At 30.3% G+C, this 24,269-nt stretch overlaps 1 protein-coding gene across 4 annotated transcripts in view; it reads right to left on the bottom strand.

Annotated features, from left to right (window-relative positions):
- Positions 1-17,215: 17,215 nt before the first annotated feature.
- LOC126734406 (ras-related and estrogen-regulated growth inhibitor) overlaps positions 17,216-24,269 on the bottom strand; it is a 130,567-nt gene continuing 123,513 nt past the window's right edge. For all 4 annotated transcript variants that reach the window (XM_050438029.1, XM_050438030.1, XM_050438031.1 and 1 more), the window contains one exon: positions 17,216-17,645. In XM_050438029.1, the coding sequence (XP_050293986.1) occupies positions 17,540-17,645 (106 nt within the window). In that variant the 3' untranslated portion in view covers positions 17,216-17,539. The remainder of the gene's footprint in view (positions 17,646-24,269) is intronic.

Genomic DNA, 24,269 nt, shown 5'->3' with positions numbered 1-24,269 from the left:
TCGGATACGCGTATCTCGAATACGGTATCCACGTCTGAAAGCACTCTTAAAATCGTTCCGGCGGGAAGACTTATAGACCGGGGCCTGTTTTAAACACATTGCTTTGCATTAAAAGATCGCCAAATCCGCGTGGATTATGGAACAGCGGCAGCGTACTAATGCAGGTGTCGATGTTAAAGCATACCGCTTCGTGCAGCCATTCATAGAAATCGGTTATCAAAAGCGGATGCCGTGCCCAGGGCCCCTGCCGCCTTAAAAAAAAGTCGCCTTTGACAAGCCGACTATTTTAAAGTTTTAGGACAGTGGCAGGTGGCAGGACGAATCGAGGCAGGCGGCTCTTTTAGTCTTGCTGTGATGTTTAATGAGAGTGTTGTATGAATATTATAATATTTATTTGTTTTTTAATTTGCGATTTGTTAAAGTTTGTGGAGTTACATTGTTGTTTATTTCTTTTTTGATATAATTGAATAGTTTTTATTTCCTTGTTAATTCCTATAGTTATTTTAGTGTTGTTATTATTTTTTTTTGTTTATTAATATATGGCTTTCTGGAGACCTTTTGAGTTAGCCGATACAGTATCGACAAGTAGTGTAGCTAGTGAGGAATCCAGCGAGTTTGGACATAAAGACTTACATGTTCAGTGTCAAAGAGTAATCTTAAATATTTTTAATTGCCTTAGACAAGAAAGTCCGGATATGTCAGAAAATGCCATAATTAAACGTATTCATAAATTAAATTTAATTCCGTCGTCGACAATTTATCGCGTTTTAAAAGTGGGAGATATTACAGACCATTCTGTGAAAAGAAAAAGAGTCAGCCAAAAACTTAGAAGAGTTGATGAAGCTACCAAAGACGTTATCCGGCGTATAGTACACGACTTTTATAAGGCTAACTTGCTTCCAACATTGGAAATGATTAGAGAAAAACTTGTCGAGTACCCTGATTATGACTATAAGTGCTTAGCAACACTCCGGTGTATCTTAAGAGAGTGCGGGTTTAAACACCAAAAACTAAATAATAGAATGGTTATTATGGAATCGCGGCGCATTGTTGAAGTTCGGCAGGAATATTTATGTAGTATTAAGTTGTATCGGGACCTAAATAGACATATTATTTATATAGATGAAACTTGGTTTGATACGCATGACGTAGTTAAATACGGTTGGGTTGATAGTTCAACAAATTGTGTTTTGAATACGCCATGTTCAAGAGGAAAGCGGATCATTATATTTATGCTGGCAGTACAGAAGGATTTTTAAAAAATGCTTTACTTTTATCTGCTAAAAATATTTCTGAATCGTCGGCTGATTACCACGAAGACATGACTGTGGCATTATTTGAAAAGTGGTTCTCTGAGCAGCTCCTACCAAACATTCCTCCAAACTCAGTAATCGTTATGGACAATGCATCTTACAATTCCAGGATATTAAATAAAATACCAAACAACAGCTTTAAAAAACAAAATAACATAACTTTTATGAAAATTAAGAACATTCCAGTCCCTAACAAAATCCCCTTAAAAGAGGAGTTGCTTACTACCATTAAAGGTTATAACTTTAAAAATGAGTATGTTATCGATAACATTGCTAAGAATAATGGACACACCGTTTTAAGGTTGCCTCCATATTATTGTATTTTTAACCCCATTGAACTAGTATGGGGCACATTAAAAAAACAACTCCGAAAGTGCAACAGTTCACCAACATTAAGTGCAGTAGTTATTGAAAATATCCGCAAAATTGTGTCAGAATTCGAAACTAATATATGGAAAAATTGTGTTGAGCACGTAATTAAAACTGAAAGAGAGTATACCGTTTTGCCACACATACCCCAAATAATAATTCAACCTGGCCCTGATGATTCTACTTCTGAGGATAGTCTTTCAGAAGGTTAGTTAAGCATTGGTGAGTACTTTGCAATAATATAAATAAGTGTTTGAGTGAATAATCCTAGTCGACTTTACTGCGTTTTAAAAATGTACCTAAGAAGGCAACATAAAAATAAGTTCTCATCTCAAAAATAACCAGATCAACGAAATAATAGTCACTAAAACTCTAACTTTAACTTAAAAAATTTTATTTTATTTTATTATTCACCAAGAGATTTTTATAAATAACCGCACGCCTCTGACAGCGCGGCGGCAGAATCCTTTATGGTGTTTATGGGTCTTTAAGTTTTTGCTTCTTGAAGTGACGTTAAAACTACTATAACAAAGCATTTTCGTATAACGTATAGCAGAATATTTTACCGTTCCATCTTTTTCCAACACTATTATAATTTATTTAAAGTTGTTGAGCAGTATCGAAGCAACGATAATGGAAATCGCTGTAGTAGCATATATTTATATGCACTAGCATATTAATAACAAAGAAAACGTAGACGTAAGAGACGTTGGTGGCAAATGCAGATATACGCTAATACAAATGTATACTATGGTTAATTGTCAAATTTTTTTTATCAGATTATTTTATCCCATAGAAACAGAAGACCTTTGAGGGTAAACTAGTTACTTTCATAAATATCTACTGTTCCTAAAAAACACATTTCTTGTCCTATTGCAACATAACAAAGAAAAATTAACGATCTTCTACTAATTAAAATTCTTTTATTTCCACTTACCTGTACCCGTACCTCGACTATTCTTAATTTTAGCTTTCTCTCACGTGAGTACCATTAACAGGGAATTTAGTTCCTTTTCATACATTTCTACAAAAATAAGTCTCCTCTAACAGTGTGTGCCAAGTATCACTTTTTCTAATTTTATTATATTATCTGGGATTTTTTGAGTCCCACAAATGGTCTGTAGTTGGGTAAGTTTCGATGAAATTAAGAGTATTTTTTGCCGATCAGTTCATATTGCTGTTTTCAAACTACTTAAGAAATAAAAATGAACATCGCTGAAAAACAGACAACTGATGTGACCCCGTGATATTTTGATCACAGATGTATATAGCTTCGCACGAGCTATGTACATCTAATACATAAGCCAGAATTTCTTTAAAAAATTTAATATCCCAACTTTGCCATCACTACTTATATATGAGTCCGTTTGTCTAATTCGCAAGCACGTTTCATCAAATTCAGATAGGTTATCTCATAATTATCATCTCAGAAACGCGGAGTATGATTTATAGCCTACTTCACATTCAGAATTCGTAAAAAACTCAATATTGTACAAAGCAAAAAATGCATCATTTGCCATTGAACATCAAGTCCATCACATCTTTTCCTACTTTCCGTAAGGCATTAAAATCATTCCTACTGGAGAGAGCCTTTTACTCGGTAAACGATTTTTTTAATACTTGATTTTAACTTCACACACACAGACTGATTTATTGTTTTTATATGTACTGTTTTATTTAGCTAGTAGCTATGTAGTATTTTGTTTATTTATTCATACTTATGACCACATACAATTATTGATTTATATAAGTTTGTATATTTGTTTTATTAGTTTTATTTTATTTTTGTGTGTTTTGTTTGTTTTTGTGTTTTACTTTAGTTATCAGCTTTGTCTACAAATTGTAAAATTTTTTGACAATAAAGCATTCATTCATTCTATATCGGGTGGTGCGTCGCCTTGCGGAACATAGGAAATCCCATGGAAATTTTAAGGTCAATTATTGGCTTCCCTGTTCATTTTATAGAAAAAATGTAAGATAACTTTTTGAAGAGACCAATCTGACAAACCGATGTGCAAAGTTTCAAAAAATTTTAATAAGCGAATCTTGAATTATTCAATTAAATGTAATTGCAAAATTACCAAATTTTCGGTTCAGGTAAAACCAGACACCAGCCACCAGCAAACAATTTGTTATAAGGCTTTGTCAAATCTGACGTACAGCCCAATAGAATAAATGTTTTTTTTTTCGTTTTATCAATCTCACAACCATACATTAAAAGTAACACACGTTAACATTACTTTTAAACTAAACTTTTAATTAATATAACGATGAAGTTAAACCAATAATAATTATTATTATCGATTATTAAAAAAATAATTTGTGATTTTGATGTTACGGAAAGGTTTACAGATTATACTATATACAGTGCATCCGTAAGGTAGCGGATAAATTTAATAAAAATGAAATGAACAATTTCTGAAAAAAATGCCCGAATCCATCGATTTTAATAATTTTTTTAGGGTTTTTCAACGTAGAAATTAAATATACAGAGTGACTTAAAAAAAAAAGATATGACGTCATCAATATGTTTTTTAAATGGAAATTACCATCTTTTAATGCAGAATTAGAAAGGATGCATTTTTCTACAAAGGATATGGTACAAATGAATAGTGGTTACATGAGCAATTTTGAACGAAAAATGATGATAAAATGTAAAATAAAGAAATAGCTAACTAAATTAAATGTTGGTATTTTGTTTTTTTAGTTGTTTTTGTGAGTGTCAAAAAGGGAACGTATTTTGGTGCAACTATTTGAAATATTTTTATATTTACAAGTGGTGTTTATTCTTTTTGAGAGGTGAAAGCAGTGTCATTCTGCGTTTTATTAGTAACTACACTTTATTAGTAACTGTTATTGTATGAACTATGAGAAAATTAACCGAACGTAAAAGAATCGAAATTTTGTACATTTAGTTAGATTTTTCAGGTAAACTTTAAGTTTTTTAACAGGATGTCTTAACTAAATTGACCTATGTTATTTCAAATCTTCAGATACCTCATTAAAAATCTCTTGAGCCAAAAGCAAAAGCAGGCATTTAATTTAAGACTTATGTTATAAAATGCTCCTGATTTAGTTATATTCTTTCTGCCAAATTATTTTTTAATAAAGTACAAACCAAAAAATTTGGAAAAATCTATATGATTTCTCCCATAAGGGAAATTTCATTTTAATTGACTGTAAAAATTATTAAAAAAAATATATAATTATGTAAAAATATACGAAGCATCAAATTTAAAATTTGAAAATGAATGCGATTACCGTTTAACCAAAAGTGAGCAATTGAATAGGTAAAAAATGCTCATTTATATAACATACTTACATACTAACTTTTATAGGTTTTGCATAAGAAGTTTTAATATTCTTTATCTTCAGCCACGTAGTATTACTCTAATTAGTTATTTTAGGCTAAAAAAACACAAGAGATAAGTAAAAGATTTAGTAAAAGCTATATGATATGGGTTTGTATACTCGTATTTATACTATACGTAGTTATATAGCATTTTTTTTTTAAATATAGACCTTAAATATTCGGAATTTTTTTATTTTTTAAACTACATTTTAACAAGCAGCAAAATACGCCACTATATCATAATTTAAATAAACCCATATCTTTAACAGTTCCAAATAATCATCCTTAAATTTAAACACTGAAAAAGTTTATTTATTAATCATTATAGGGTTGGGAAGTTTTGGTGTTTAAGATAATATTCATCTTAAAAAAGCAATCTGTAATATTCAGACTTTTTCATTTAAAGCTCCGCTATACGCCAACTAGTCTAGAACAAAAATAAATATTTAATTTCTGTCAAAAGTGCTCAATATACGGGGTTAAGTACAGATGGTCCTGGGCCAAACGGGTTTCCCTCAATATTTTTGAAATCATGTCCTATTTTTTGTGAACCCCTATATGTAGTGTATAATATCGTATTTCAACTAGTAAATACCTTAAGTTTTGGAAAAAGGCCCAAGTTGTCCCTATTTTTAATAAGGAGATAAGAGCGCTATCAATAGACCGATTTCTCTCTTGAGCCATTTTGGGAAACTGTTTGAGTCTCTTATTTTGGATCAATTATTTTTTATTGTTAAGGAATCCATCGACTTAACACGCTTTTTTTTAAAAAAGATCCGCATTGACTAACCTTGTGCTTTTCGTTCAATTCCTGTCGGGAAATATAGAGAAAGCTCTGAGACTTGTACAGTGTACACCGATTTCTCTAAAGCTTTCGATAAGGTCCACCATCGAACTATTTTAATAAAACTTGATAATTTCGGGACACATGGGGCATTACTTAAGTCCTCAAAAGTTACTTTAGTGAAAGATCTCTGTATGTTGTTGTAAATGGCCTATAATCTAAGAGTACAGCTGTGCCTCAGATTTCACACTTGGGTCCTTTGCTGTTTAGCATTTTTCTATATGACATAGGGCAACGTTTTTCACATAGTACCTATCCTTTATATGTAGATAATCTTAAAATCTCAAAAACTATTAATTTGACTGCTGATTATTTTACTTTACAGTACGATTTATCCAATCTTATGAACTATTGTGCTTTGAATAGACTTTTTGTCAATCTGGACAAATGTAATTGTATTTTGTTTTTTAAGAAGCCTGCTATACTGCAGGCTAAGCGTGATCTTTAGCTAAACAATGTTAAGCTTAATAATTTGGATTATATTAAAGATCCTGGGGTGACATTGGAACCTAAGCTTTTGTTTGAAAATATCTTGAAAATATTGTACAAGGCTCTTAAAAATCTTGGATTCGTTTTTCGAACAACAAAAGGATTTAGCAACGTTAATTTCTTAACAATATTATTTAATAGTATAGTTAGACCTTTACTGAAATACGCTACAACAGTTTGAAATCCAACGTACGCCAAATATCTTAACCGACTAGAAAGTATGCAGCGCAATTTTGTTAACACCTTAAATTATAGGTTTAACAGACGATGGCATTTGTTTAGTTTTGATGATAATTTAAAATGTTATAATATGCAATCGTTATAAGTCCGAAGAAGGAATTTTGATTTAATATTTATATACAAGACTGTAAACAATATCATTGATTTTTCATGTGTTTTAGAAAAACTCAATTTTAACATCAATCTCTACATCATTATCTAGGTTTTTTTCCAATTACTATTTTATCGAATTCTCCAATTGTTAGATGTACCCGTATGTATAATAGTTTAGAGTTAAAGTATCCTAATATTGATTTATTTTTTTTGAGTTTTGATGCCTTTAAACGACACCTAAGACGGCCTCCTGATTAAACTATATGGTTTTTTTTTCTAGATTGGGATGTAATTTTTAGAATTAATTCTCCATAGTTGTAAGTACTATTATGTAGAACTTGTTCACTAATTTGTATTTGTGATATAATGTGCTTTCTTATTATTGAATATCTACGTCTGTCTATAAGAGAGCCTTGACTGCAAATAAATAAATACCATAGGATCCTAGACGTACAATATGGCAAAATGGGATCAAATTTTTATTGCGAATGATTTTAAAGTTTAAAACTTCAAAATATGCTTTTTATTTCTATTAATTGGATTCCCAAATAAATTATCCAGTGAGGCTCAATACGGAGCAGAATTCATCTTGTTTGTGTATAAACTTTTTACAGCGTTAATGTCAAAATTTACTCAAACTGCGATGCCAAACCTAAGAGAAAAGCAATTTCAGTAGTTTTAATGCATAAGCATTTTGGAACCTATACAAACCGTCTGAAATTTTCAAAGGCAAATATAAAAATAGTAATTCCTGTAAATTTTACTTTTAACATATTTATTTATTGCCTCTTTCATTACTAATTTGTTGGTGGGTATTTAATTTATAATATTCACTTAGGAACACTAAAAGTGAATTAAGTAGGGAGTAAATACTTGGTGATTTTATAAAAAAATTATGCCTAAATTATTGCCTTTATACATTTACTATAACCTTTTGCCACACCCGGTATAAATTCTATTTTGCAAACTTTCCTGATTATGATGTGTATGATATGTAATGATATATGTATGATATATGATATGTACTTTCCTGATATGTAACAAAGTTCCTCATTAAATTAAGTTGTAAGTTGATACATTATGGAATTTGGAAGAAGTTTTATATTTTATATAATATTTTAACAAGCATGTATAACTATTAATTTTGGTTGTATAAATTGCGATTTTTTTTCTATAATTTCTTTATAATATAGTAATACATGTGTGACTTTCTTATCTTTTGTTTCTACTGCTATAATGTTTACTTGTTGCCTATTTCATTGCTAATTTGTTGATAGTTATTTAATTTATAATATATACTAAAGAGCATTACTGGAGAATTGAATGACGGTATGTGAACCGTATTTTTTTGTGATTTTATTACATTTTTACTGACCTTTATACATTTACTATAACCTTTTGTAACACCTTGAATAATTCCTAACTTACAAAGTTTGTTTTTCATACAACAACTTGTTAATTAAATTAAGTTATAAGTTTATACATTATGGAATTTGAAAGAACTTTTACATTTAATTTAGTTTTTTAACAAGCTTGTAAAATTGTTATTTTTTATTGTATAACTTGTGAATTTTTGCTATAATCTCTTCTTATAATATAGTAATACATTTTGAGAATATTTTTTGTTTAATTTCTGAGAACCAGACCTATAATGTATCTGGTAGAAAATATATTACTTTTTCACAAATTATAGTACGCAAATAGAAAAAGAGATAAATCGAGGACTTTATTTAATATAAGGACAAAAAAAGTCCCGACATATTTAACATTTTTTCAATCTGCCTTTACTAATCCCTAAATAACCACACATTTTCCACTAATTTTAAGCGCACGGTATAGTAGAGCGAGATTCAAATTTGCTACAATAATCAAATCTTAAATTACTCGCTGTTATGACGTCAAACCCTTCTTGACTTCTGGTTAGATTACTCCTCGACATTCCCAGGGTGCAACAGTCAATCGACGATCAGTATTCTATTGGCTCTTACCCATATAGCACAATGATATATTAAAGAAGTCTAAAAGATATCTTAATATAAAATAAAGAAATAATAATAAAGAAAGACACGTCTCTAAGACGGCTGGTATTTAATTATTAAAGATTTACACATTTTTTAATGTTTTTGAACATAAAAAAGTCTTAAAAAATATGTTTTTAAATCTAAAAAAGAAACAGATATACAAAAATTACACAATTAGATATTGATACCTATACACATAAGTGTCAAATTAATACTCATATTACCAAATTTCCTCAATTTTTTTATTTCTTCCTAGCAGATATTGGTACTTATACACATCAGTGTCAAATTAATACTCATATTACCAAATTTCCTCAATTTTTTTTATTTCTTCCTAGCCAATTATATTTAAGAGCTTGCTTATTTGTAATTATTAGTTTGGCCATTCTCGATATTGAGGACTTCGACCCTTCTATTTAATAAGTATAAAATCTTCATCTAAATATATGGGTTTTATTTCCGATTTAGTGAGGTGTCAAAGAAGTTTGTTTGTAAAGCCAAACTTAATTTAAATACTAGATACGTGGGCTATTTTTTACAAAGCTCATTATGAATTTTAAAAAAAAAAATGATATGCCGGGTGACACAGAAAAAAGGGAACACTAATTAACTTTTTTACTTTTCAAGATAAACAAATGAAATTCGGTATTGATAGAATAGTTAAAAGAAAATCTTTTGACCTATTGTTTAAATGACATTAACTTTCTTATTTTAAATGGGACACTTGGTATATTATTACGTATTTCGATAGAAAATAATATTCTAAAAATAATGATACTATATTTGCTACCTTTTGTTTTTTAGTCAAAGAAAAAATCTGTTTTTTTGTTATTTTAAAATAGGGTGCCATGAATGCATTGAAAGATTTAATTTTTAATCTTGGAAAAATAGTTTCCTTTGCATTTTATGACTTAAATCTTTTATACGCCTATTTAAAATGTCCAAATGCACTTTTGAAATGCGGCTTTTTTTCCCAATAATTTGATATAATTATTTTTTGAATCGCTTGATAAATAAGCCATATAAGAAGAAAAAAACTAATTTACAAAAATAAATGAACAGAAAGCATTGTAATGACACGCCTGCCTATTTTTTTCAACTGACATAACACATCATATTTTGTCAAACTTCGTATTACTATTTGAGAATAAAAGAACAAATTTTTCAATGCAATATTTTTTTCAGTATCATAAAATCATTGCTAGAAAGAAATGGCATTATGTAGTAGTATCCAACATTCCATCTCACTACACAGTTTTCCATTGCCGAAGAATAAGAACAATTCAGACTCCACTTTTAAAGTTGGTGTTCAAAATGAGGATCTTTTTATCCAGCTGAAAAAGCCAAATACTTGGCCAGCTAGTACTGTAATTAATGGTCTTGAAGTGGGTCCATTGTCGCCGTTGGTTGTTCGGCCGATTGGCTCCGATAAAGAGGCGATAGCTGCAAGCAAGTCACTAGGACGGGAGCATGTCATCATTAAGTTTGTGGAGAAGGCCAAGGACGATGATGGATTACAAATGGACCCGATGATTCCACCAATAGTGCGGCTGTCCCAAAGTTCGGATGCTGATAATGGACGTTACTTGCTGGCTAGACTGCGAGACCCATGTATCTTAAAAACCCTGAGGCTCTATCTGGCATACCGCCATGACCATGGAGTAAAAAATTGAATAAGACCTCTCTGCTTTTAGATCCTTTTTTTCATCTGAAAGACTTTTACGGCTTCAAAAGGTTCGGGAAAGTCATGCTAACTATTTTTCTAGCGGTTCCCCATCTAGAAATAAAAATTTGTAGATAAAGTGACGCGAAAAGAGGATCAAGCATCCTCTGATAAATCGGAAAATAGCAAGCTTAGTGTATTTCTACTTAACATTCAGTCCTTAAGACTCAAAACCAATGATCTATTTCGTTTATTGGAAGAGCTAAATTTTCCAGAAATTGTTGCTATAACTGAACATTGGTTAAACATAGATGAACCTGTCTTTATTAACAATTACACTACAATAGCAAGATTTAACACAAGTAATTTATCCCATGGAGGTGCTATGATAATGTCTACAATCACCAATTTTTCACCAGTAACTAAGTTTGATAACTTATTATCTGAAAAAGTTTTTGAATTTTCCATCGTTCACCAAAAGTTATATGACCTCTATATTGTTGTGTTTATAGAACATCTGACGCTGATGTACAGACTTTCTGTCTAAAACTTCTAAGCTTGCTAGAATCCATGCCTCTAAAAAGTAAATTAATTTTGTGTGGCGACCTTAATATTGACTACTCCAGTGTGTGTATTGCTCAAGAATCTCTTCAGTCTATTTTCGATTCAATGGGTTTTTTAATGCATGTAAATTCACCAACCAGAATAACTAAAAATAGTTCCAGCACCATATATCGTGTCATCTCTTATTCTGAACTTCGATGATTGTACTGTTCTCAATTCAGGTTTTTCTGACCATGAGGCTGTTTTGGCCAGATTTACTATTGACACTTTAAGCAAAAATAATTTTCGTAAATTAGGCCGTATTTTTGGTAATAAGTTCAAGAATGTATGCCAAACAGATGACTGGAGTCTTATCTCTGATGATATCGATGGTGAGTTTTCTAGATTTGTAAAGACCTTGTCAAGTATTGCGAATAATTCCTTTCCTTATAGACCCATCAAAATTAAGCATCATAAACCCTGGTCCACTAAAGGCTTACGTATGCGCAAGGAACATGCGCTCTTTATCATACCTAAACAAATTTTCGGACAGCATATTTTTTCATAATTATGTAAGGCTATACAGGAAATTATATCGAAAAGCAATAAAAGCCGCAAAGGTTATTTATTATAATAACAGGCTGGCTAATTCTAGTAACGTTGCGAAAGAAACATGAGCTATTGTTAACGAATTAAGAAATAAGCCTTCTTCAACTAGCACTATCCCCTCTTCACCTGAGAATCTTAACGATTACTTTGTAAACGTGGCTAAAAACCCAATGACTACCATAACACCTTCTCATGATCCACTTTCATATCTCTCTAATGAAAACTTACAGAGTTTCTTTTTTACCCCTGTACTAATAAAAGAGCTTCAAAGTACAATAAATGATATAAGAAACAAATTATCATCTGGTACAGATGGTCTTACTCTAAAAATGTTCTCAAATATGCCTGATAACACCTTAAACCATCTGAGAAACCTAATTAACAAATCATTTCAAAATGGGGTCTTTCCTAACTGCCTTAAGACTGCAATAATTATTCCCTTGCATAAAGGAGGAGATAAAAAGCAAGCTTTAAATTATTGTCCAACATTATCGAAGATCATAGAAAGATTGGTTAAAAAAAAGCTATTATCATTCCTGTTTAAATATAAAATACTAACTCCCGATCAATTTGGCTTCTTGAGTAATAAATGCACTAATGATGCTATGTTCTCTTTTTTTAACAGTGTTTACTCCAGTATAAATAATCATCATTCAACAGCAACTATTTTCTGCGATTTCTCCAAGGCTTTTGATTGTGTAAACCATACTATCTTGATCAACAAATTACAGCACTATGGGTTTAGAGGAACGCCTCTCAAATGGTTTAAGTCCTATCTTAGCTACAAAAGTCAGCTTGTAAAGGTTGATATGACCATGTCTTCTTGCAGATCAATAGAATGTGGGGTACCTTAAGGTTCAGTTCTGAGCCCAATTCTGTTTCTGCTGTTTATTAATGATATGGCCTATCTTAACATTAGCGGCAAAATCTGTTTCTTTGCCGATGATACTAGCTTTACATGGAGCAATCCGGATGTTGCGACACTTCATGCAACTATTGCTAAAGACCTTATTATATTATTGACATCTATTTTGCAATGCTTTAAAATCATATTTACTGGAGAGAGCTTTATATGCAGTAGATGATTTTTTTTAATATTAATTTTTGAGTATCATGCACGCACTAGCTAATTATTTCTAAACATTTAAACAACAACTTTTTAAACATTGTATTAATGTTTTTGACTGTTTTTCTACTTTTTTTACTTTACTGTCTTGTTACTATTTTTATTTACTTTCCTATTTTCTTACTTTTTACATTTAATATAAGAAATTTGACCAGATACACTTATGTCTTTTGTACCCAGTCTTGTATATATTTATTTAGTACTTGTATTTTGATTTCTATACTTGTGTCTTTTTCCGTGATTACATGATCAAAAATTAAAACTTTCAACGCATTCATGGCACCCTATTTCAAAATTTAAAAAAGTTATTTTTTTCTATGAGTATAAAACAAAAAGTGGAAAATATAGTATTATTGTTTTTAGAATATGATTGTTTAGCGAAATACGTAAAAATATACCAAGTGTCCTATTTAAAATAAGAAAGTTAGTGTCACTTTCTGTTAAACCGGAAGTGATGGAAAATAATAGAATATGTGAAAAGATACTCTTATAACTATTCTATCGCTATACCAAATTTCAATTGTTTATCTTAAAAAGTAAAAAAGTTATTAAGTGTTCCCTTTTTTCTGTATCACCCGGTATATCTAGATGTCTCTTATACGTCTTGATATTTTAACATTTATACTTTTACATCCATTTCGATATACATGGCATATAAAAAAGACATTCTGCTTGACAAGTTTGAGATGAGAAGAGCAAAATAGTAAAATTATTGACAAAAGTTAGTTTTTGTCTACCATCAGCAATTTATTCGGCTAAGGAAGAATTTTAGCACAGAGTATAATACAAAAAAGACAGCATTTTTGTTTATAAATATTTTATTATAACCGTTAGATACAACAAACTTGACATAAAACGACAATAACATTTGTACCAATAATATAGATAGTCTTACAAGGAATGTCTTATTAAAACACATCTTCAGTGCAGTCAAAGTTTCAAAAATATCTATATTCATCAAAAAAATCTATATATATTTTATAATTTTTTTTATTATTATGCAGTTCTGGAGTTTGATATTACTGAACACAAAAATCACATCACAGCTAACAATATAGTCTTTTATAGTAAATTTTACCGTATTTATTACAAAATTGCCAAATAAAATAATTATAATTTAGTTTAGCAAGCAACAACGATTTAATAAATATTGACATTAAACACAATATAATACTAGTAGATCTCTTTTGTAAATCTGGATCGATTTAATATAGTAACTATAATTTAGGTAATTTACCTTACTATTAGATTTTTATCATATATTTAATATAATACGTACAAAGATAATGAATAACTGAACACGCACGTTAACGTGAAACAGTATATTATGTACAAAGTATACATATTAACAACAATGCATTATGTTACTATCACAAAATATATTAGGAAAACTCAGTGACATGTAAAAATAGTATTAAGGGAAATTCACTTTTGTATAAACATTAAGCCACTTGAGCCCCTGAGGCCTTCAAAGACCCATTAGAAAAATCTTAAATCTAAAGAGGAGCAAGTTATACATTATTTGAATGGGAACGTAATAACTGAAGATTTTTATGGAAATCAATAAATTGACTCTGTACAAAAATCAGATTTTTCAGAAGTTATATGAAGTCGATTTTTATATTATAATGGAGGTATGTGAGACCATGGCAGAATTTATTAACTGAACCCCCAATATCGACCACTGAAGTGACCTCGCATTAGGCAGCGTCCGTACAAAAGTACCGTGGAATGGAGGACTCAAAAACAACTCCTCAACATTATTTCGTACATGTCAGAACGTTTACTTCATTTATCTTAATATTTTGGGATAAAAATTATATGCAAAAAGTTTTTCAAATAAAATAGGTGTATCTATACACTGTATATTTAACTATACACAATATATTTACATATACTAAGGGCATCACAACTAAGTAGTATAAACACAAGTTATCTTTTTAATAAAATACTATTTCTTCATTGCAAGATAAGGATCCTAAGCATGAAGATTATATTATTGTAAATGGTTGTAGTTTTCAAACCGTGTATACATGCAGTTGAAAAAAATGTAAAATATTCAGCTCACATAAATTTTTTTTATTGCAATTTTAACGTAATTCCTGGAATTCACAAACAATTAAACTGTAAGATATTTTTTCTACCTTGAGGTTGCTGGAATATTCAGACTAAGCAAAACAATTTAAAATTTTTTTGAATAAATATTCATAAAAAAGTAATAAATAATTATCAAGAATATTCTTAGAAGAATATTCCACATAATAAAATACTTGGTATTTGATTTTGTTTTTTATTATTATTGTCATTGACTTACGCGTAACTGAATATTTGAATATGATGACCAAATATTCAATCAACGGTTATACCGTACGATTATTTGATCTAAATAGACTAAAGAGGATCTTCTAGAATTATATGTTAGAGAAAGACAGATTATCTAGATTTATCCTCATAAAGTCTATTATTTCTTTACTAGATTCTTAGATATTTAGATATTTAGAACTTGTGAAAAATGGTGCTTTCAAGGTAAATACAACATGATGGTATCTTAGATTTTATAACCGATGGTTCATTTTAGAGAAATCCTAAAATTTGCTTTTTTATATAACCCTAAATAAATATATGACCTCATCAATTTAATAATGTCATTTATGCATGTCAAATTTCTTTTGTTAGTTAAAAGGAAAAATGCGATTTTGGTCAATATAGAAGCAATGTTTCCTAATACTTTTCTAGAAAAAATCAATTCTGTAAATTTATTATTTCATTCATTTAATTTATTCATTTTTTGACTTCCCTTCAAATGAAATAAAAATAGTAAATTTAAAAATTTTCCGTTTTTCATCAAGGATAACATGATCCGACAAAAGTGTGGTTACTAATGCCATATAAGTTTTCGACTAACGGTTTTGTTAAGTGGACGAGAACTTTCAGTGTTCTCGCCAGGACTAGATACAGGATCAATTATCGGATAAATTTCGGAATTAGAAAAATATCGAAAGAATTAAATCTAGAAATAACAATTATACGAAATTAATTAACAACCACAAGATTATCATAAAATTAGTCATCTGACATAAACAGTGTGTCCCACCTAAGAAGGACACAAGTCAATATGTCCATTGATTGTTAAGCAATCTTTTTCAGTTTAAGTAGCACGGTGTATGGCTTAAGGCGGACATTCTGCCCAGGCTAAGAAATGCGTAATGCGTAAATACCTTATAGGCGTACGATTTAACGAGGTTTGATATTTTTTTTGATTCAAGAGTAAGCTACCTTTAGGACATTATTTATTTGAAATTTGTTAAATTATATTGGATCCTCTTTATCTAAGATACTTAAGTTGTAACTTTGATAAATATTAATAAAGAGTGTGTAATTAAAATAAGACATTTTTAATTTTATTGTTGTTTTTTTTTAAGTTTCTTTCTTACGACGCCACTGTATAAACAAAACTAAAAGGTAACATCTTTGACCAAATCATCATTATTTCTAATGGATTTTATATAAATTTTCCTATTTCTTAAGCAAACTTTTCGTAATTCTTATCTAGAAATTTGTTTACATGCCTTTCCTATTCAAGTTTTTAATTCTTGTAATATTCGTGGACGCCTTTTATTATAAACTTTATTTTTGATAGCAACCCATAGTAAGAAATCCAGAAGGGTAAGGTCTGGAGACTTAGGAAGCCATGCCACAAAAGAACTATTGCAATCAATTCACTTCTCATAGAAATTTTTATTGAGCCTATCTTTTCACCTAATTTCTTAATATTCTGAAATAGTATTAGCTCCTTTTTTTATTATTCTCCAATATGAGAGTTATTTTTTTACTCAATTTTACAGATTTGGAATAAATAGTCTCCGAAAGGTAGTTTACTCTTGAATCTATGAGATATCGCCTTTGTTACCCTGGACAAAATATGCGCCCTACCATATACAGCCTCCTACCAAAAATTAAAAAGATCGCTTAATAAACAACCAATATATTGGCTTGCAAATATTACATAAAAATCAACAAATGAAATACAATTATTTTCATTTAATATTTATTTATTTTAAGTGTTTTTTTTTTGAAAATTTTAAATTTTATTGTGTTTATTATTTTTTATAAATGTGTAATGTTTTGCTTTTATTATATAGTTTAGATTCAGTAGCTAATTTAGGGTTCTACTTACGTTTATCATAATAGTTTCTGTTGTAGGGTCAAGTTTTTAATAGTTTATTTTGCTTAACAGGTCCATATGAATTCCAATATAGGTTATAGTAAATTCTTGTAGTTATTATAATATTTGCATGATTTAAAATAAATGCACCCAGATCTATTTTTTTTATCTTGTCATCATTTTACGTATTTATATTACAAATATGTAATTCTCCTCATTCCATAGATATAATATCTGTGTTTTAACCTTAATTTTTATAAATGTTAATTGTTGTAAATGTTGTAAATTAACATTTGAGTTATGAATTTTTTATTTGATGCATAATTTATATTTGTGTTATTTATTTGCAATACTTTAAAAAAATGAGTTAAAAAATTTAAAACAAAAATTAGGACATTATGTTTTTTATTAAGAAAACGACCAGCTCATTTTGCCCGACAAGTACGCGCATTTCAATACAGTTCTTTCCGGATTATACTGGCAGTAAACGGTCAATGTTATTGGCATTCCTATAAAACTAATAAAGTAATCTTCTCAATTAAATAGGTACATTTGTAAATAAAATATATAATTTTCTTTAAAAAGAATGCGTTAAAAAAAGAGAATAAAAATTTTACACAAAATACACGTATTTGATATTTTTTTCAAACCCTGACTTTTAAATGAATTTGATCCAGATTTTAGCTACTATCTGCATAGTTTTACGTAGTTATCAGTAACTAGCGTTGTTTCCTCTCATTGATATACTCATTCTTCTATTCGTTCTAAAGAAACTCGTGTTGTTTTCTATTGAATTTCCTGAGCTTCCTGGTCTGTACCTATTGAAAAAATAAAATCTTAGTCAGTAATCCATTATTTTATTTTATGTGTGCTAATTTAAATGTTTCTACTCAATAATATAATGACTTAAATAATATTGCAACATTATTTTGTTATAACAAGTCATTTTTATATTTTTGTCACGAATTCATAATTAGTTACCTATTTTGTTGGGTATTACGTCATTATTTAAATAAATATTAAGTTAGAAAGTACTCATACGCTCAATAATTGAATTATAGGATTTAAATAGTGACGTATTACTTATCAAAATTGGTAACTAAATAAAATGTATATATCCAATAAAATTACTACTTATGCTTAGAACTAGTCTTATCGCCAACAAGAAAAAATCATTAACCTAACATGTTGGATTTAATATATCCATTTATTAAACACAAAAGAATATATAAAGTAAATATAGTGCTTATTACTTTTTCTGCAACCATTTTTAAAGTTAATATGTTAAAATATAAATAAAATACAAATAAAAAACAAATTCTTTAAAAGCAAAAAGCGTAATAATCTTAAATAGTTAAAGCTACGCCATTCCATTCAGAAGAGAGCTATACATCTCATAGGAGTTACAGAGATAAATGACAGCTTGAACAGTTTGGCACATAGAAGGAAGGTGGCGGACCTAACTTATCGTATATCCGACTTAGAGTGATGACTTCTTGTAAAAGAACCTCTAACTGGTACTGTTAGCTAACTAGTAACCTGGTTTTGTATGGTTTTTCATGAATAACCTGTAACTACCGAGATTTACCACGGCATATTGGACTTTGGACCACAGAACACAAATATATAGAGAAGTGGTGGTTGCATACAAACTAAAAGAAATTCTTCTGACAAATCAGCAAGCGGCCTCTCGCTTGGCAGCGGAAACTGTTGTAACTAACTTGACAGTTTGACGTGTCTAATTGGACCAATCGAAATGGTAGAAAGGCGTGGCCAAATTAAGGCGGGAAATCACATTCTATTTAATCTAACAATCTTATCATTTAATCGTAATATCTAAAGCAAACGCCTAATCAAAAAGGTTACTCATAGAGAAAAGAGCCTTTTTGTTTAGGTGTTAGCATCAGATATTGATCTGAATAAAAATCAAACTTTTCAGCTTTGTTTTACATATCTAAATAGGTTAATTTACTGCAATAATCTACGAAAGTGTACGACATATCACCAATTGGACAAATGGAAATAAAACAATGTTTTTTTTTGCTTTAATACATTTATTATTTAATTTTCCTGGAAAAAAAAATACTTAAAATGATATACATAATATTCAATAATTCATTATAACAGATTATATAAATTAGAATTAATCTAAAAATGTTTAAAATTATTTTGTTAGCACTGAACTACCCTAATTTTATACACATTAGAAAAGGTCAACATTTTTGTGCTATTTTCTCATAATATATCTAAAGGCATTCCCATTAGGTTTATAATATCCTCATTTTATTAACACAGAGTCAATAGAGGATAAATTATTATTTAATATGTCCTTGTATCTGTTTCCTAAAGAAAAATTAAACAGATTTTAAAATTATTTAAATTATAATCTACATATTAATTTTAAAAATTAATTAAAAATTCTATAACAGAGTATTATCGAAAGAAACAATATATCCATCGACAAAACAAAATAAACTGATAGATGTTTACATAAAATAAAAAGAAACTCTTAAAAAAACATGTTGTAGGAAAAAACATTAATTCTGATCCATTCCGGGTGCTCAGGTCTCTTAGCCGCTATACCTATGTCTTGTCTCAGTGAACACAGGAAGTGGTATGATACGAGCAGGAAATAAAATAAAAAAATAGACAGTGCAAACCTTATAAATCAATTTATTAAATGATTCATGTAAAAAAAGACAAAATAAATGTTTAAATAAATATGTATTGTAGTGTAAAGCCAGGGGTATCAGCATTATTAAAATTTGTGGAGAACTGATCAGAAGAAATTCTATAGCTCAAAGACTTAATAATATTTACATTGCATATCCCTCTCCATGTTTTTCTTGTAATATGAACTGAAGGAAATGAAAAAAATCTTTTATTACTGTTTCTCAGAAACATTTAAAATATACATACTCTTACATCAAGGTCAGGAAAATTTTAATCAATTTTTAATTGTTGAATAGAAAATGAGAGGCCAGACATTTTGTAATATGTATTTATAATAATCAAGTTAAAAATTAAATACTTGAAAAGTGAAACTTCTTCATTGAAATCAACTGAATTTGATTTTATTAAAGATTGACAATACAAAAACATAATAGTAATAAATAAAATCAGATTTTCTTACCAGAAACCTGGAATTGCTTGCCGCAAATTAATTAAAACACTACTCCCAATATTGAAAGAGAACTTTTTAGAAAAATAATCATGAATTTAAAATAACAAATAGCAAACTCAACCCACGCTGGCATTCATTGAAATGAACAACAAACTCAAATAGTTTGACAATGACAAATGATGTTCTATCAGTCAATGTCAACAACTGTCTGTCAGCTCCCTGTCAATTTTGCCAAGCAAGATGGCCGATATACGATTCCGATTTTCACCATACAAGTTTCATCCATGTGCTTTGGACTGTTTGTTAGTGAATCGCATATAAATTACCCGTGCGACATTGTTGCCAAAAGTATTCTGCTTTCTTTATATACCTTACGGGCATGTCTAATAAAAATTGCAAGGTTTGTCGCCGAGGTGTGGGGAGGGGTCTTAAGCTGCAATGTGGGCGCTGTTCTGCTATGTTTCGTCTCGACTGTGGAGGCGTAACTGAGGTGGAGGCTAGATTAATGCAAGCCCAAAAAACGCTCTGGAATTGCAAGGACTGTGACAGCAGCAGTAGACGACTATCCGCGGCTTCATCTTCTAAGCCTGAAGGTGACATGATAAAAACTTAAGGCGCTGATAAAGGAACTACAGAGCGAGGTCCGAGACGTGAAAAGATCCATGGATTTCATTAATGAGCAATTTGAAGAGGAAAGAGAGCGTAATCGAATTATGTTTGAAATGTTTTCCGAATTATCAAAGGAAAATAAAATACTAAAAGAGAAAGTGGAGAGACTAGAAAGAGCTGCCGATTTAGAGAATACCAAAAAAATCCAACAAAATATTTGCCTGTCTGAATTTCCCCTTAATGGTTAAAGTGATACAATGGTAATTACCGGGATCGTATTAAGCTTTGTTTAACTTTAAATGTCATACAAAGGCTGGAACCAAAATATCTTTAACTTTAAAAAAAACAGAACTTGAAAACCGCGTTCTGCTGGCTTAAAAGGTCTCAAAAGGGGAAAATTACGCCTACAGTTTGTGGTTTGGGAATGCTGGATGGTGCAATCTACATAGATGAAGAGTTAACTACGGATACCTATGGCCTATTCAAAAAGGCTAAGCCTTTAAAGGAATTGGAATACATATACGTCTGGCATCGGAATGGCAAGAAAGAATGACGGAGAAAATGCTATATTTATATAAAGCGAGGTCTTTTTAAATGAACTAACCTCTTGAATATTTTGTTTTATTTATCTCTATAAAATTAATTGTCCTTTTTCTTTAGGTGTAAGTTCATACTGTATATTTCATTATATATATACAGGGTGACAATTTCAAGAGTAGCCATGGCTTATAACTTTTAAACCTTAAAAGATATAAAAAAATGCTTAAAACCGTTTCTATAGTAACAAGGGGGAACCAAAATGATGAATTTTTTAGGGATATACTATCATCCCCCTAACCCCCAGAGCCACCCCCTTAAAAATTTTAAATTGGAAGGGTAGTCGAGTGATACCTTGTTTGAAAGGTCTATTAATTCCCTATATTATGCGACCCTACTTATAATAATCAATGCATTTATTTTAGAGTTATGCCAATTTTAATATTTTATTAAAGGTTATTTAAGTGTTTTTTAATTTCTTATAAAATTAACATATTTTGAAAATGTCATAAAATATTTAACATTTGAACATTAGTACAAATGGTTAAGAACTAGGAAAACACTCTGCAATATTGCGTTTATTCTATTTTTAAAACAATAAAAATCTGCATTGAACTTTAATTATTTTATTAAATGCTCAAAGTGGCTTCCATTATTTTGCAAGCAAAAGTACAATCTGTTTTCAAACTCTTGACGAACATTTCTAAAAACTTCAGTTGTTAATAATCGGCACTCTTGTGTAATTCTTTGTTTTAGCTCCTCAATGGTGGCAGGCTGCGTTTTGAAAACGACCGATTTTAGGTGACCCCAAAGAAAAAAATCGAGAGGGGTGAGATCTGGCGATCTTGGCGGCCACTCAATAGGTCCTTTTCTACCAATCCATTGGTCTGGATAATGATTATCTAGCCACTCTCTAACAGGCAATACATAATGTGGTGGGGCCCCATCTTGTTGAAAATGCAATAAATTTTCATCAAGAACAAGATCTCCATTTTCATCCCTTTGGTTTTCCAATTTCGTTATTACTAAAGGCTCAACAGTTGTTTCTAACATTTCAGCATAAATTTCTCCATTTAGATTATCATCAATAAACAATGGCCCAATTATATTATTCCCTAGAATTCCGGCCCACACATTTATTTTTTGGGGATATTGGGTGTGCCCTTCCCTAAAAATATGGGGATTCTCATCACTCCAGTAACGGCAGTTTTGCTTATTAACGTTACCGTTTAAATAAAAAGTGCACTCGTCACTGAAACAAATGTTTTTTATAAAACGTGGCTCATTTATTATTTTTTGGGTCATTAATTCACAAAATTCGATCCGCCTGTCTGGATCGTCATCACCAAGTTCTTGAACAATCTGTAGCTTGTAAGGATGGAATTTATTAATTTTTAATATCTTTCGTACTGATTCACGAGACACTCCTGTGGCAGCTGCTGCTTGACGAGTCGACATACCAGGATCCATAGCAAAATGCCCAAGAACCTCAATCTGAGTTGCTTCATCCAGTATTCTTGGCTGATTTTTCTTTATATTACCTACAAACCCAGTTTCTTCAAATTTTCTTACCAACTTCTGGATGTAATAATGCCCAACCAACCTGCTTATCTGGGTGCCTCTCATTAAATATTGTGGCACTTCTACGAAAACAGCGATTTTGAGAACCATAAATAAATATCATTTCAACTCTTTCGGCGATCGTATAAACCATTGTAAAAATAAAACTAGAGCAGTGAGAGAACTTTAAATCACAAAAAGAACCACGATATTACTAACCAAACCAAAAATTGAACATTTTAAGGCAAAATTTAAATAAACAAAAAACAACAAATATTTCGAGAATGGCAGGCATCGAAAATTTTCCTTTTTTTTACATCGCCAAATACCATTCCGACAATTCAATAATTTCAGTATAAGTGTACTATTTATTGAAGTTTTGTTTTGGCTTTTAACAATTCATTTTAGTATCAGAATAAAAATATTTATATATAAATATTTAATTATTTTATTATTATTTTTTTATTTATATATAATATAAATATTTTTATTCTGATAGTAAAATGAATTGACTAACATTTAAAAGGACATACATATCTCGGAAATGGTTGCATTGATTTTAATGAGTAAGACGGCAAAATATAGGGAATTAATAGACCTTTCAAGCAAGGTATCACTCGACTACCCTTCCAATTTAAAATTTTTAAGGGGGTGGCTCTGGGGGTTAGGGGGATGATAGTATATCCCTAAAAAATTCATCATTTTGGTTCCCCCTTGTTACTATAGAAACGGTTTTAAGCATTTTTTTATATCTTTTACGGTTTAAAAATTATAAGCCATGGCTACCTTTGAAATTGTCACCCTGTATATATACAGTGGACATTCTTTTCTGTTATGGCTAACTGAAAAAAATTTAAATGTAGATCAAATTAACATACGTTCACTTTTGCCCAGCATAAATGCCTTAAAAGATAAATTAAATCATTTGAAACTTGACATTCTCGGAGTCTCGGAGACTTGGTTGAGCGACGCGATAAGTGATGAGGTTTTAGCCATGATACTATTACTCGAGTATTAGTATCATGGGTTTTAGCTATTTACGGTTTTAAATTTTATAGGAAGGATCGCAGATCTCGGGGAGGGGGAGTAGGCATAGAGATCGTGTTATCGTGAGCTACGTATTACCCAAAATAATGGCAACACCGCTTGGTTGCGGCTTGCAGGCGGCGGAATTTTTCGTTTTTATTTTTTGAACCGGGAGTCAGCAGACCTCACTTTGCTGTGTTACTGCACGTTGCATTAATAATTTTTGAGCGTTATTTTCGTGTTTTTCTCACTATGGCTGTTTATATCCCTTCCGAAAGAGTTCAACTAATTAAATGGTTTTATGGAAGCAATTCGGCAGTACAATGTAGAGATTTGTTTTCAGTGACATTTGAGAATAGACCGATTCCTTGTGCAAAAAGGGTTTTAAATGTGGTTACAAATTTTGAGACATCTTTTTGTCTTCAAGATTGTGAAAAATGCCACACAAAACGTCAAGAACCATCTGTTGAAGTGGTCCAGGATATAGAACGGCGGGAAGAAATGTTTTGCAGTACCCTAGAACTTGATTCAACACGGTCCACTAGAAGTGTTGGAGAGGAACCGGGAATGAGCAATAAAACTGTTG

The sequence above is a fragment of the Anthonomus grandis genome, chromosome 3, assembly GCF_022605725.1.
Source record: "Anthonomus grandis grandis chromosome 3, icAntGran1.3, whole genome shotgun sequence".
NCBI classification, from domain to species: domain Eukaryota; kingdom Metazoa; phylum Arthropoda; class Insecta; order Coleoptera; family Curculionidae; genus Anthonomus; species Anthonomus grandis.
Note: the sequence above shows the minus strand (reverse complement) of the source record. Positions and strands in the feature narration are given on the sequence as shown.